Source organism: Gracilinanus agilis, chromosome 3, assembly GCF_016433145.1.
Source record: "Gracilinanus agilis isolate LMUSP501 chromosome 3, AgileGrace, whole genome shotgun sequence".
In the NCBI taxonomy this organism is placed as follows: Eukaryota; Metazoa; Chordata; class Mammalia; order Didelphimorphia; family Didelphidae; genus Gracilinanus; species Gracilinanus agilis.
Window position 1 is genome coordinate 204,100,057 of NC_058132.1, and position 13,572 is coordinate 204,113,628.

General features: G+C 43.0%; 1 protein-coding gene across 3 annotated transcripts; it reads left to right on the plus strand.

Annotated features, from left to right (window-relative positions):
• The first annotated feature begins 286 nt into the window (after positions 1–286).
• VPS11 (VPS11 core subunit of CORVET and HOPS complexes) lies at positions 287–13,375 on the plus strand. Of its 3 annotated transcripts, none has more exons than XM_044666375.1 (16): positions 287–467; positions 807–955; positions 1,053–1,188; positions 2,156–2,319; positions 3,104–3,351; positions 4,579–4,780; positions 5,200–5,361; positions 5,741–5,929; positions 6,485–6,631; positions 6,751–6,939; positions 7,048–7,209; positions 7,407–7,546; positions 7,644–7,846; positions 7,943–8,114; positions 12,394–12,616; positions 12,782–13,375. In XM_044666375.1, exons 1-16 carry the CDS (start codon positions 287–289, stop codon positions 12,944–12,946), a joined length of 2,832 nt encoding a protein of 943 aa, XP_044522310.1. In that variant the 3' UTR covers positions 12,947–13,375. The 3 variants fall into 3 exon arrangements, with proteins under 3 accessions (XP_044522310.1, XP_044522309.1, XP_044522311.1); XM_044666374.1 differs by having other exon boundaries at positions 5,200–5,351; positions 5,743–5,929; XM_044666376.1 differs by having other exon boundaries at positions 5,215–5,351; positions 5,743–5,929.
• The last annotated feature ends 197 nt before the right edge of the window (positions 13,376–13,572 follow it).

Below are 13,572 nucleotides of genomic sequence, written 5' to 3' on the forward strand. Positions count from 1 at the left end.
GAGACGCTATTTTCATTTTCTTCCTCCTCCTCTCCTTGGTCGCCAAGATCAGTCTCATAGCTAAAATGGGGTCAGTGGTGTAACAAGAAAAGGTGAGAGGGAGGACCAGCCCCACGCTGGAACCGACAATTCCTAGCAGGCCCCGGGACCACGTGACAACGGTAGGGACTCCGAAGCTGTCCGCAAACAACTAACCCACCTCACGTGGGCGCCCGATCCCTCGTCATGTGACTTGCCGGTACGGCTCACGTGATTGCGCCTCCGAAGGCGGAGGCTTGCGATAAAGATGGCGGCTTACTTGCAATGGCGCCGCTTCGTTTTTTTTGACAAGGAACTGGTAAAGGATTCTGCGGGAGGCGATGGGACCGGACCTGGACCCGCTCCTGGATCGGGGGCATCTAAGCCTCTCAGTCTCCCGCCAGGCATCACTGTCTGCGATTCAGGCCGGGGGAGTTTGGTCTTTGGGGATATCCTTCCATGATTCGGGGCGGCTCCCTTCCCGAAAGGGGGGCCTAGCGTCGGGCCCCGTTCTTCGCTCCATGGCTTCCGGAGACCAGAAGGGAGCAGAATGTCTTCCTCCAAACACCACATACTTCCAACCCCCGTTTCAGGGGACCCCTAAGCTGAGAAGGGGCCCTATCCATCCTTTGGTATCTGGGAGGAGAAGGGTCTCCATTCTTCCCCAGTGGTCCCGGAGGTTTTCTTGCTGGGTCTATCCTCACTCTGGGTTTTTCTGGTTGTAAGATGGGGAGTTTAAGAAAGACTAAAGATAGAAACGGGTCATAGGTTCCTTGACTACTTTGAACACATGGAAGGACAGATCTGGTTCCTGCCTCGCTCCCTGCAACTCACAGGCTTTCAGGCATACAAGCTCCGGGTAACCCACCTATATCAGCTGAAACAGCACAATATCCTGGCATCTGTGGGAGAGGATGAAGAGGGGATCAATCCTCTGGTAAGATCGAGTAGAAAGAAAAGAAAGGAGGGAGACTTTTAAAGTGAGTGTTGACTTGGGGGAACTGCAGTATAATGTGACTAACCTCTGTTTATAGGTGAAAGTCTGGAATCTGGAGAAGAGAGATGGTGGGAATCCCCTCTGCACTCGAATCTTCCCTGCTATTCCAGGGTCAGAACCAACTGTAGTGTCCTGTTTGACAGTTCATGAGAATCTCAATTTCATGGCTATTGGTGAGCACAACTAGTTAACAAGATTAGGAGACAGTGAGTTTTTTTCCCTAAGAACTAAATCCTCAAAGTTGTTTATATAGCTCAATCATTGTTTCTTTTTTTTTTTTTCCCAGTACATACTTGTACATATGGTCTTGAACTGATGTGTGTGAGGTTAGTGTGGTGAGAGGTAGTCTTGTGTTATGGTAAGAATACTGGACCTAGATGAAGCTAGGTGGCTCAGTGGATTGAGAGCCAGACCTAGAGATGGGAGGGCCTAGGTTCAAATGTGGCCTCAGATACTTCCTAGCTATGTGACCCTGAGCAAGTCACTTAACCTCCATTGCCTATCCCTTACTGCTCTTCTGCCTTGGAATCAATACATAGTACTGATTCCAAAACAGAAGGTAAGGGTTAAAAAAAGAGAGAGAAAGAAATAATATTGAACTTGAAATCAGCAAGAAATAATATTGAACTTGAAATCAGACAAATGACTTCAAATCCCCCTTTTGCTATTTAGTAAATGCTTATAAATTACAGGAACATTGATTATTATTATGAAGCATATAGAATGTCCAGGTACTTAATTATTTATTATATAATGTCCTTTCACCTTTTGCAAGAAGCCTTTTCTGACTTAATCTTAGTATCTTCCTGCTGGTATTATCTTTGCCTTATCCTGTATCTATTTTGTTTATATGTCTTCTCCCATTAGACTGTGAGCTCCTTGAGAACAAGACTGTTTTTTGCCTTTCTTTGTACTCCTAGCATTTGGTACAGTGCTTAGTACATAGTAGTCCCTTAATAAATGCTTGTTGACTTGACTTAAAATGCATCAAATCATCCAGCAGGCCATATTTCAGAAAACTGAGTTAGAAAAGAGTACTTTGGAATGATTTCACCCCTTTGAACTTGTGCTATATTCCCATTCCTATCTCTGGTTTCTTTAAATCCACTTAACCACCATTTTTCTGATTACCTCCTACAGGCTTTACAGATGGCAGTGTTACCCTTAATAAAGGTGATATCACAAGGGACCGGCATAGCAAGACCCAGATTTTGCACAAGGGTAGCTATCCTGTCACTGGGCTGGCCTTCCGACAGGCAGGCAAGACTACTCACTTGTTTGTGGTGACAACAGAGAATGTGCAGGTATGGGTCTGGATCATTTTCTTGATGGACAGTCAGGAGAAATATGTCTTATTTTTTACTGTTACTTTTATTCTCTCTCCCTTTTTCTCTCTTCTCCTATTACTCAATTATGAGGTTATTATAATTAATGAATGTCCCCAAAGGAATAAGAACTAACTGGAAAGGTTTCAGATCCATCACTTCTCTATCTTCTGGCCCTTATTCATTGCCTCTGCTCTGCTTTTCTTTTTCTTAATATTTTGAGGAAGCAAAGGATGCTAGGTTGAGAAGACTGGGCAGGATTCTGGTTTTGTTGTTGCCACTAATTTGACAAGTTGCCATAAACAAATCATTTAACCTCCTTAGTCTTTTTTGTCCCATCTATAAAAGGGGAAGTGATTGCTTTAATTATACAAACCCTTAGGAATTTTCTTAGGACATCATAAACATAGTGATTATTAAGTGCTTGGATAGGCAAAGCCCTGTGTCTTTTTTTTTTTTTAAATCCTTACCTTCAGTCATGGAATCAATACTGTGTATTGGTTCCAAGGCAGAAGAGCAGTAAGGGCTAGGCAGTGGGGATTAAGTGACTTGCCCAGGGTCACACAGCTGGGAAGTGTCTGAGGCCAGATTTAAACCTAGGACCTCTTGTCTCTAGGCCTGGCTCTCAATCCACTGAGCTACCCAGCTGCCCTCCCCCCATGTCTTTTAATAGATAAAAGAGGAAAATGTCTTTGCATTTGATAAATGAGGGTAGATTAAGAAGACCTTTATATGACAATGTGTATTTCCTCTTTTTCTGCAGTCTTATACTCTGTCTGGAAAGGACTACCCTCGGATAGAGTTAGACACCCATGGCTGTGGCCTGCGCTGCTCAGCCCTAAGTGATCCTTCCCAGGACCTGCAGTTTATTGTTGCTGGGGATGAGTGTGTTTACTTATATCAGCCTGATGAGCGTGGCCCTTGCTTTGCCTTTGAGGGCCATAAGCTCATTGCCCACTGGTTCCGTGGCTACCTTGTTATTGTTTCCCGGGACCGCAAGATTTCACCCAAGTAAGGAGGCTTGGGGGTAGGGAGGAGCTGGGAACCAAGAAATTTGGAGAGGGGATGTGAGGAAAGAAAATTATCAAATTTCTAGAGTGAAGTTGACTTTTACTTTTTTTTTAACCCATCTGTCTTAGAATTGATACTAAATATCAGTTTCAAGGCAGAAGAGAAATAAGTGATAGGGAACTGGGATTAAGTGGCTTGCCCAGGGTCATACAGCTAGAAGGAATCGGGCCACATTTGATCCCAGGACCTCCCATCTCTAGACCTGGCTCTCTATCCACTGAGCCACCTAGGAATCCCAACTTTATATCTTAGTGATTGGATTTTGCCAACTTCACTTTTCTTTATTTTTCCTTGGTTAACACTTAGGACTCAGTTTATTCTGTCTAGAATTTTTCAGGTATAGGTATTTGCTTACCATTCCTGGTACACCAAACATAGCAGGGAATTAAATCTTGGTTTCTATTTTTTGCCCCCTAAATAAATGTAGTTCAGGTAAGGGAGATGTCAGGGAAGCAGTACTGTAAATCTTAGGACTAGTTAGTTTTGAAGAAAAGTCTATAAAAGAGAGAGGTGGCAGTCTCTGTCATAAATTTGCTTCCTTGTCATTCGTATAATGTATTCTCTTGGTTCTGTGTGTAGTAAATATTTGTTTGTCTATTTCTAAACTTAAAACTTTTTAACACAGCTATTTAAATAAACACTCAAACCCCAAAGTATCTTCTTGAAAATTTTCAAAAAACCCCAAGCATTTAGGATTGGTGATTATATGTTGAATTGCATGCTCTCATTACCTTCCACTAAAGGAAAGAAAGGCTATATTAAATGGTTGTGTGTAGCCTGAGTATTGTGACCAACTGTTGTATCTTCATTTACAGGGTTATAGTTGGTGTCTATAGAATTTTTTCAGATCTGCTTTTTTGTCCTTACCCAGAAAACACTTATTCAGTGAATTAACTAGTTTTCTGTCCCATATAAGTCTGTCAGAGGTGTGTCTTTGTTTAGAGGTTCAGGTTCTAGTTTTCTCTAGATGTTTTTCAGCACAATTCCACATTTTTTAATATGTCCAATTGGTGTTTTGTGATAAACCTTTTAGAGATGATAAGGAGTTGATTGTTCTGCATGGGGGTGAATAATATTGAAGGGACTATACTAGAGGAGAAATGGAGGGAGAGGAGAAAAGATGAAGGAGGACTGGACCAAGTCTGATACTTGTTTCTACTTTTACAGGTCAGAGTTTACGAACAGGGATTCCCAGAGCTCTGACAAGCAGATCCTCAACATCTATGATCTTTGCAACAAGTTCATTGCCTACAGCTCTGTCTTTGAGGATGTGGTAGATGTGCTGGCTGAGTGGGGCTCTTTGTACGTGCTGACTCGGGATGGGAGAGTCCATGTGCTTCAGGAAAAGGACACTCAGACTAAATTGGAGGCAAGATTACCAAGTTCATTGGAGCAGACACTAGGAAATCTGCAGTGGCTGCAGGATTGGGTTGCCCTCATCCTCTGGACTGGGAAGTCTTTTCTCCCCTAGGGCATGGGGCTTCCAAGTAGCTGAAATTTTTCTTAGCTTTCTCAGAATAGAATTAGAAGGTGAATGGTCTGGGTCACATCTTGAAGGGAAGTGATCCCTTTTGAAGTGTTAAGAGAGTGCCAGCCTCTGCCTATGATTATCCTTGGCCTACAGATCACTCTCTGTTTGATTTAGAAGTTATCTTAATGGGTCTTCTTCATTTTACTTAGGCAGTTTCCAGACTCTGAGGCTTTCATCTTATGGGGTATTGTGATTTTGAGAGGTAATTTGGGGAAACCTCTTTCCCAGTGCCCTTTTCCCCATGTTTTTTCCACTAGATGTTGTTCAAAAAGAATCTGTTTGAGATGGCAATCAACTTGGCCAAAAGCCAGCACCTGGATAGTGATGGACTGGCACAGATTTTCATGCAGTATGGGGACCACCTCTACAGCAAAGGCAACCATGATGGTGCTGTCCAGCAGTACATCCGGTCAGTATGGAACTGACCTGACACAAGATAGCTCTGGGCAACCATACCTAGAAACACATTAAAGATTGCAGAAACTGTGATGTTTCCAAATAAATAAAGGGTGTGGGATTGGGGAGGGAATGTCTGCATTTTAATTCTGTTACTAGCATGGATTAAATACAAATGAGAACCCTTAATTTCAGAAGACCTCCAGTTTTATTTATAATTACAGTTCATACTCTTTTGAAGTAAGATGGTGTTATCACCTTTTTTTCTTCTTCCTTTCTTCTCTTTCTTTGCACCAAACATTGGTATTCCTTGAAGGGGTTGAAAGGAAGTTGAACTTGATTAGCTTTTCTCCCCCCTTTCTAGGTAATGTTTAACATACACCCACACACATATATTTTCTTAGAACCATTGGGAAGCTGGAGCCATCCTATGTGATCCGAAAATTCTTAGATGCTCAGCGCATCCACAACCTTACTGCCTATCTACAAACCCTGCACCGGCAGTCACTGGCCAATGCTGACCATACCACCCTGTTGCTTAATTGCTACACGAAGCTCAAGGACAGTTCCAAGCTAGAGGAATTCATAAAGGTGCTTGTAGTGGGGAAATAACCTGGGATGAGGAGGGAAATGAGGAGATGGTTCTCATAAGAGTTGCACTACCCATATCTAATCCAGAGACTTGCTGGTTCTCTATTCCCCAGTAGTAGTAATACTAATAATGAATATATAGTATATTAAGATTTGCAAAGCAATGTATGTGTATCATCTCACTTTATTCTTATAGTAATCTCATGAGGTTGTTTATTATTAATATTATTCTTGTTTAATGGGGCAGAGAAGAATGGGAAGACTCATTATCTTGAGAACTGAGAGGTGGTAGAACAACAGCGTGTCTTTCCAGATGTCTCTTTCTCCCTCAGGCACCACATGAACTTTTTTTTTCCCTTATATGTCTGAAGTCTGGGAATTGGAGGAATTAGTTGTGTTCCATACACAAGTTTCTCCAAGAAGAAACAAATGGAAAAGTCTTTTTTCTGGGCCTGAAATACTGTAATATCTCTGGGCTTCACCTTGGATTCATGGTTCTACCATTTTTTCTTGTTTCTTTGTTAATAATGACTTTGTTTTCTTTTTCCATGGTAGACAAAGAGTGAAAGCGAAGTACACTTTGATGTAGAAACAGCTATCAAGGTCCTTCGGCAGGCTGGCTACTACTCCCATGCCCTGTACTTGGCTGAGAACCATGCTCATCATGAGTGGTACCTGAAGGTCCAGCTAGAGGATATCAAGGTGGGCAGGGTCTTAGATTTGGAAGATAAATTCAAGTTGCTTCCCAGGATGCTACCCTAAAGGAAGAGGGTGCAGTGGGCTTGGGCCAGATATATGATTTTACCTCTCCTTTCTCCTAGAACTACCAGGAAGCATTGCAATATATTGGAAAGCTGCCCTTTGAGCAAGCAGAAAGCAACATGAAGCGGTACGGCAAGATTCTCATGCATCATGTCCCAGAACAAACCACCCAGCTGCTGAAGGTCCTGTGTACTGACTATCGGCCCTGTGCAGAGGCTGCTGCTGATGTTGATGGGCCTGGCTGCAGGGTGAGGCTGCTGGAAGGATGCCAGCACCAAAGAGGGTAGTGCCACAGCCCCAGAATGCTAAGCAAACCTATCCAACCAGTTTTCCCTTTCTTACTTTGTGCTCTCCAGGCCAATTCAGAGGAATTCATTCCTATTTTTGCCAACAACCCCCGGGAACTGAAGGCCTTCCTAGAGCATATGACTGAAGTGCAGGCTGACTCTTCCCAGGGTGTCTATGATACTCTACTAGAGCTGAGACTACAGAATTGGGCTCATGAGAAGGACTCACAGGTAAGAGTAGTGTATGGAGGTTATTTGTCAGAGGAAAAAGAAAATATACTGGTGGGTTTCAAGTCTTTGAGTTGATTTGGCTGCTTATAGATCCTAAAGGACAGTAATGGGGCTAATTTTGTCTGGTTATGGGGATTTAGGGAATGTAGGTTAGGTGACTTACTGCTCATATTCTCTCTCCCTTTATATCCTTCTAGGTTAAGGAGAAACTGCATGGGGAGGCGCTCTCTCTCCTGAAGAGTGGCCACTTTTCCAGTGTCTTCGATAAGGCCTTGGTTCTCTGCCAGATGCATGATTTCCAAGATGGGGTCCTATACCTGTATGAGCAGGGAAAGCTGTAAGGCTCAGGAATATCAGGGGAATTGGGGTAAGAAGAGGAATCCAGATAGCTTCGCTGGGCTGCTCACTGACATCCCTTCCTTCCCTGGCCCCAGGTTCCAGCAAATCATGCATTACCACATGCAGCATGAACAATATCGACAAGTGATTGCTGTCTGTGAAAGGCACGGGGAGCAGGAGCCCTGTCTATGGGAGCAGGCTCTCAGCTACTTTGCCAGAAAGGAGGAAGACTGCAAGGAATATGTTGCTGCTGTCCTCAAACACATTGAGAGCAAGAACCTCATGCCACCCCTTTTAGGTGAACCAAAGGCCTGGGTTTGGCCAACTGGATCTCATTGAACAAGATTCTGCATCACTCATAGATCTCCCCTTTTCCTCTCTCCCCTCATTTTAGTGGTGCAGACCTTGGCTCACAATTCCACAGCTACCTTGTCTGTCATCAAAGACTATTTGGTACAGAAGCTTCAAAAACAGAGTCAACAGATTGAGAAAGATGAACTTCGGGTTCGAAGGTACCGGGAAGAAACCACCCGAATCCGACAGGAGATCCAGGAGCTGAAGACCAGGTATTGGGGTGGGGTGTGGGTGTGGGTGTCAGTGGGGGTGGGTGAAATTGGGCTTGGGAAGAAGGGATCTGGTATGGATCTGTATGCAGTGGTTTGATTTATGGTGCAGTCAGAATGGTTTTTATTGAGCTTCTTTATGATAAGTTTTATGGTGGAGTTTTTTGAGCCTCTTTCTTTGGGTCAATTATGGGTTACGGTTCAGAGAAGTCATTCTTAATTGTTTGCCTCCACAGATAGTAGGAGAAACTGAAAGTAGTACTAAATAATATAGTAATCATTCATGTTTAGCTTGGGAGGTAATAGAACCATTTTTTGTTTTCATAAACTTTATTCTTTTAAGATTACCGGCTTTGGTGTGAGAAAGGAATTTTAAGCCTGGAATAAAAAGTTTGTTCTAGGTCTTCTGTAGTGTAGCTGACAGTTGATTAGAGCAGACAGAGTTGGTACTAGCAAGGGTTTTAGTTTAAAGCCTAGAGAATGCATAATGATGAATGTCATAGAAAAAGTCAAGGATGTTTATGCGCTGCAGCTTTGAGGGACTCTGGGACTTTCTTTGCCCTTTAGACCTTCCAGTTTTTGAGAATCATATGTTCTTAGAACTGGAAATGACCCTTTAGGTCATTTAGTTGGGCTTTTACTTAAAGCATGAATTCTTTTCTAAATTCCAGACCAGAGTTCCTTTAGGCTTCAGTTGAACATCTCCAGTGGTGAGGAAACTGACTCATGGGCCAGTCCATGCCACTGTTGAAAAGCTCAGTTTGTGAGGGATTTCTTCCTCTTTGTTCAAGCAGAAGTCAGCCTCCCTATAGCTTCCATCCACTGGGGTTCTTTTTTTTTTTTAAATCTAATTAAAATTTTTTTAATTAAATTTTTTCCTATTGGGCTTCTAGATTTGTACTGTAAGAAGAGGCAGAATAAATCTATTCCCTGTTCCTTTAACATGTTTGAAAATGGTTGTCATGTCCCTCAACACCTTACCCTAATAATTAAAAAAAAAACCCTTACCTTCTGTCTTGGAATCAATATTATGTATTGGTTTCAAGGCAGAAAGAGTGATAAGAGCAAAGCAATGGGGGTTAAGTGACTTGCCCTGGGTCATACAGCTAAAATGTGTCTGAAGCCATATTTGAACCCAGGACCTCCCATCTCTAGGCCTAGCACTCTATCTCTGAGCCACTCTGTTGCCCCTGCATCATTACCATTTCCAAATAGATTCCTTCCTTTCTCCCATCAAACCAATCCTCTTTAACAAAGGTTTAAAAAGTGGAAAAAGAAGCAGTTCAGAAAACACATCCTCAAATATGTCTTAAGCACCTTCTATACTACAGGCACTGTGGGTCACCAGTACAAACAGTGGAACATTCCCTACTTGCAAAGAGCTTACATTCCAATGGAGGGAACAATAAATACAAAGAAGAATATATCAGAGATAAATAAATCACACAGAGTAGTTAAGTGTGAAGTATTGTGAGTGAGAGGGAATCACTGGTGGTTGGGGGGGGTTGGGAAGAATCAGGAAAGTCTTCATGCAGGATATAGTGCTTGAGCCATGTCTTAAAGGAACTCTGAGGGGGAGATATCTGACAAGTACACAGTATTCCACACCCTAGTTCCCTCTTTACTGTCACAAAGGAGAGAGGGAGGTACATTTTCATATTTCTGGGTCTAAACTTTATCTCTGTATCATTCAACTGACCCTCATTTAATCCTTTCATTATCCTAATCTGTGTCTAGTTTATCAGTTGTCTAAAGTGGAACACCCACCCTGATCAGAGATAGTGCAGCAGGTGTGATCTGACCAGCAGAGAGCACCCCAGGACCACTTGATTATTCAGCAGACATTCTTGTACCTGCTTTGTCTGGGCCTGAGCTTATGAAAATGAAAAATTTCTTTGCCATCGAAAAGGTTAACATTGTAATAACAACATGATTATACAAATGGTCTCCCTCCCCCCCCCCCATAATTTCATTGGTATAGGGATCCCATGGTAACGAAAAAACTCTTGATGCTGATGGGCAGCTGCTTCAGCCACTTAAAGTTTGGGTGAATTGTGTCTCATCCATTCACACCATCAGCATGTGTCAGGCTGGATTTGAAGCTAGGACTTCCTGACTGAAGGTGCTTCTAGCTACTGCCTGTCCAGATAAAGAGAAGCACTGGTATGAGATTGGAAATGGGAAGGATCACTTCTAACTGGGTGACAGCAATGAGTCAGTCACAGAGGTCATGTTTGAGTAGGACCTTAAGTGTAAATAGGGGAGGATGTTAGGCTGGGATGGGTGATAGCATGTGAAAAACCACATAGGAACAGAGCAGGATAAATTTGGGAACTGCAAGTAATGCACTTTGGCTAGAATAGTGCTGTGTACCCTTAGTGTTTGCTAGATTCAGATGAAGACAGAGCACAGAGGGGGGGGTCTGTGAAATGTCACTGGGAAGAGAGAGATGGTGGTGTCATGCTGGGAAGCCCACACCAAGGAATGCCAATGGTAAAGGGATAGATTGGAGAGGGGAGGGACCCAGAGGTGGCAGCTGTGGGGCAATGGGAGAAGAAAGATACAGAGATGTTTCAGAGGAAGAATTGTTGTGAAGTGTGGAAGAATCAAAGATGACTCAGGTTTCAGTCCTGGGTTACTCAAGAGAATGTGGTACCCAAAGAAACTATTTCCTTCTTTGTTTTGGACACACTGCATTTGAATTAATGCATCCTCAAATTGCATGAGCTTTTTCTTATCAGCTTTATCAAGCTGATGACTCAAATGTAGCTCTCAGGCTCATTATGTCTCCTGGTTTTTCTGACTGTATTATATAGATTATTTTGAGGGAAGAGGAGCAGCATTGATTTGGAACAAAGAATACCAGATTTAGAGATAGATGATGTTAGTTTAAATCTTTTCTTTGTCATATGCCCATGTGCCAGTCACTTTGACTCTGTGTAAAGGTTAAATTTAGTGGTTGGACTTAAATTATATGAAATAACTTGGCTGCGGGAGTTATTATATCTCAAGTCAGAAGTTTATTTATCAAATAGAGTGGAAACAGTAAAGTAGAGAAATATGAGAGAGGTTAGAGGAAAATACCTATACTAGTCCTCAGCCAGGAGGGCCAGTAGTAACTACAAGGCCTCCTCTAAGATGGAAGCTAGACTCTTAGGAAACTAGGAAAGGAGGCAGCCCTTTTCACTCACCCAACAAAGTAGTCCAGGAGTCAGAATCTAAATTGATAGCCATGATCCAAGCTGCAGTCTCTAGTGAAGTTCCCTAGAAGACTATCTCCAGGAGACACACTCCAGGAGACTGCCTCAGCCCCAGGATTTCTTGGCTTTTATAGTAGTTTCCTGTTCCTGCCCTTCTTCACAGGGGCCAATCACAGTTTTTAAATTGTCCAGCCCTGCCTAAGGGCAGTGTCTGTGGGATTGACTTCTCACCTCTAAAAGTGTAATTCTCCTCCTAGGAGTCACACGTTTCTGAGTTGTCATCCAGTTTGGATTTGCATGTTACCGAGTTATTACCCAGTTAGCCTGTGGGTTGCAGACTTCCACCTACTTAAGGTTAAGTAGGGGTGTCTTCCTTTTGGAGGTGCAAACTCCTGTAGTAAGAGTTTCTCTTACTTTAGGGTTAAGTATGTGTGTATTTGCTTTTGTTGATTAATTCAAAATAGACAAAGGAGAGTTAATCCTGTCCTCACAGTCTAGTGAGGTACTAAGTAGGAGTATTTAAGTTATTGTTTTTTTTAAACCCTTACCTTCCATCTTGGATTCAAAACTATATTGGCTCCAAGGCAGAAGAGTGGTAAGGGTAGGCAATGGGGGTCAAGTGACTTGCCCAGGGTCACAGAGCTGGGAAGTGTCTGAGGCCAGATTTGAACCTGGGACCTCCCATCTCTAGACCTGGCTCTCAATCCACTGAGCTACCCAGCTGCCCCCTATTTAAGTTATTGTTAACCAAAGTTTTTACTCTAGCTAGGCAGAGAATAAAGGATTCCCTTTTCACAAGTGTAAATTGTGAACCAAGAATTTCCTTTCACATCTGGATGTTAATTTCTTTATTTATAAAATGAGGTGTTTGGGCTAGGTAATTTCTAAGGTTCTTCCATGTTTTAAGACCTGTCATTCTCTGGCATAAGATGACATTTAGTATATTTAAGAGTTAGAATTTTCGCGGTCAGAGCTTTGGCTTGGGATTTCTTTGAAATTCATTACTGACTTTCTACCTACATGGCTTTTGGCTCTCTGGGCCCTTATTCCCACATCTTACCCTGTTTCTTTTCTGTTTATAGCCCAAAGATCTTCCAGAAAACCAAGTGTAGTATATGTACCAGTGCCCTGGAGCTGCCCTCTGTCCACTTCCTGTGTGGCCATTCATTCCACCAACACTGTTTTGAGAGCTACTCAGAAAGTGATGCTGATTGCCCCACCTGCCTCCCTGAGAACCGCAAAGTTATGGATATGATCCGGGCCCAGGAGCAAAAGCGGGATTTGCACGATCAATTTCAGCATCAGGTAGGGATGGTAAAGAAGAGCTTGGTTAAGACCCCCAACAGATGAAAGAGGAATGCTGTAGGGAACACTGGTGGGCTTTATCTCCTGGGGCCTGAGGCATTTGAGTAGCAGTAGATTGAGCTTTTTTTTGGTCCTGTCTTAACTGTTCTCTTTTCTGCCTGCCAGCTCAAGTACTCTAATGACAGCTTCTCTGTTATCGCTGATTACTTTGGACGTGGTGTCTTCAACAAGTTGACTCTGCTGACTGATCCACCAGTGGGCAGAGTAGGCACTAGCCTGGAGGCTGGACTGCAGCGAGACCTGCTCATGCACTCAAAGCGGGGTACCTAAGGACAGTTGGACAGAAGAATGACATTGTAAAGACAAACCAAGAAGAGGATATAAAAACCAAGAGGCTTCAGGGGCTAATTCTGGGTCAAGGCTTTTATGAACAAAGATACTTCCCTGATGGGCGGTCCCAGTGAAATAATGTGGAGAGCAACTGCCCCTTCCCCCATCTCTGACTTCATAACAGTTAGAAGTGAAGATTTGCTTTCTTAATGTCTCCTTTTCCTTTCCATAGCCTTCCCCTTTCCACTGCTGATTGTTCCTAGCAGAGAAAGATGTCCTTATGGTAACCACTGGGGCAGCTGGAGGCCTCCCAAGTAAGCCTTCAGCATATATGGACCTTAACTGCTCTCTTTGCCCAGAGCACCAGTCTCTGCTAGAATCTGAGCATCCAGTTTGTAAAATAAAAAAACAGGACACTTTTGGAGGAAAGATGATTTATTTGTGGTCTTCCTGGCCCTTCCTGCTGTTCCTACCCAGTATTCTTGTTGTCCCACCTCTTGCAGCCACATCTTTTCCCAGAGATATTCTTGAAAGGCTTGGTGCTGTGTTACCTCATTCCTGTGCTTGGTGGGGTTCTTGGCTTCTTAAATGAGAGGCAAAGCTTGAGGTCCAGATGTTTCCAGAAA

What these genes read in the sequence shown, in the direction of transcription:
- VPS11 (XM_044666375.1), top strand. Translation starts at nt 287, where the DNA reads ATGGCGGCTTACTTGCAATGGCGCCGCTTCGTTTTTTTTGACAAGGAA. An exon ending in TGACAACAGAGAATGTGCAG is followed by an intron (nt 2,320 to 3,103) that starts GTATGGGTCTGG and finishes CTTTTTCTGCAG; the next exon opens with TCTTATACTCTGTCTGGAAA. An exon ending in AGTACATCCGGTCAGTATGG is followed by an intron (nt 5,362 to 5,740) that starts AACTGACCTGAC and finishes ATATATTTTCTT; the next exon opens with AGAACCATTGGGAAGCTGGA.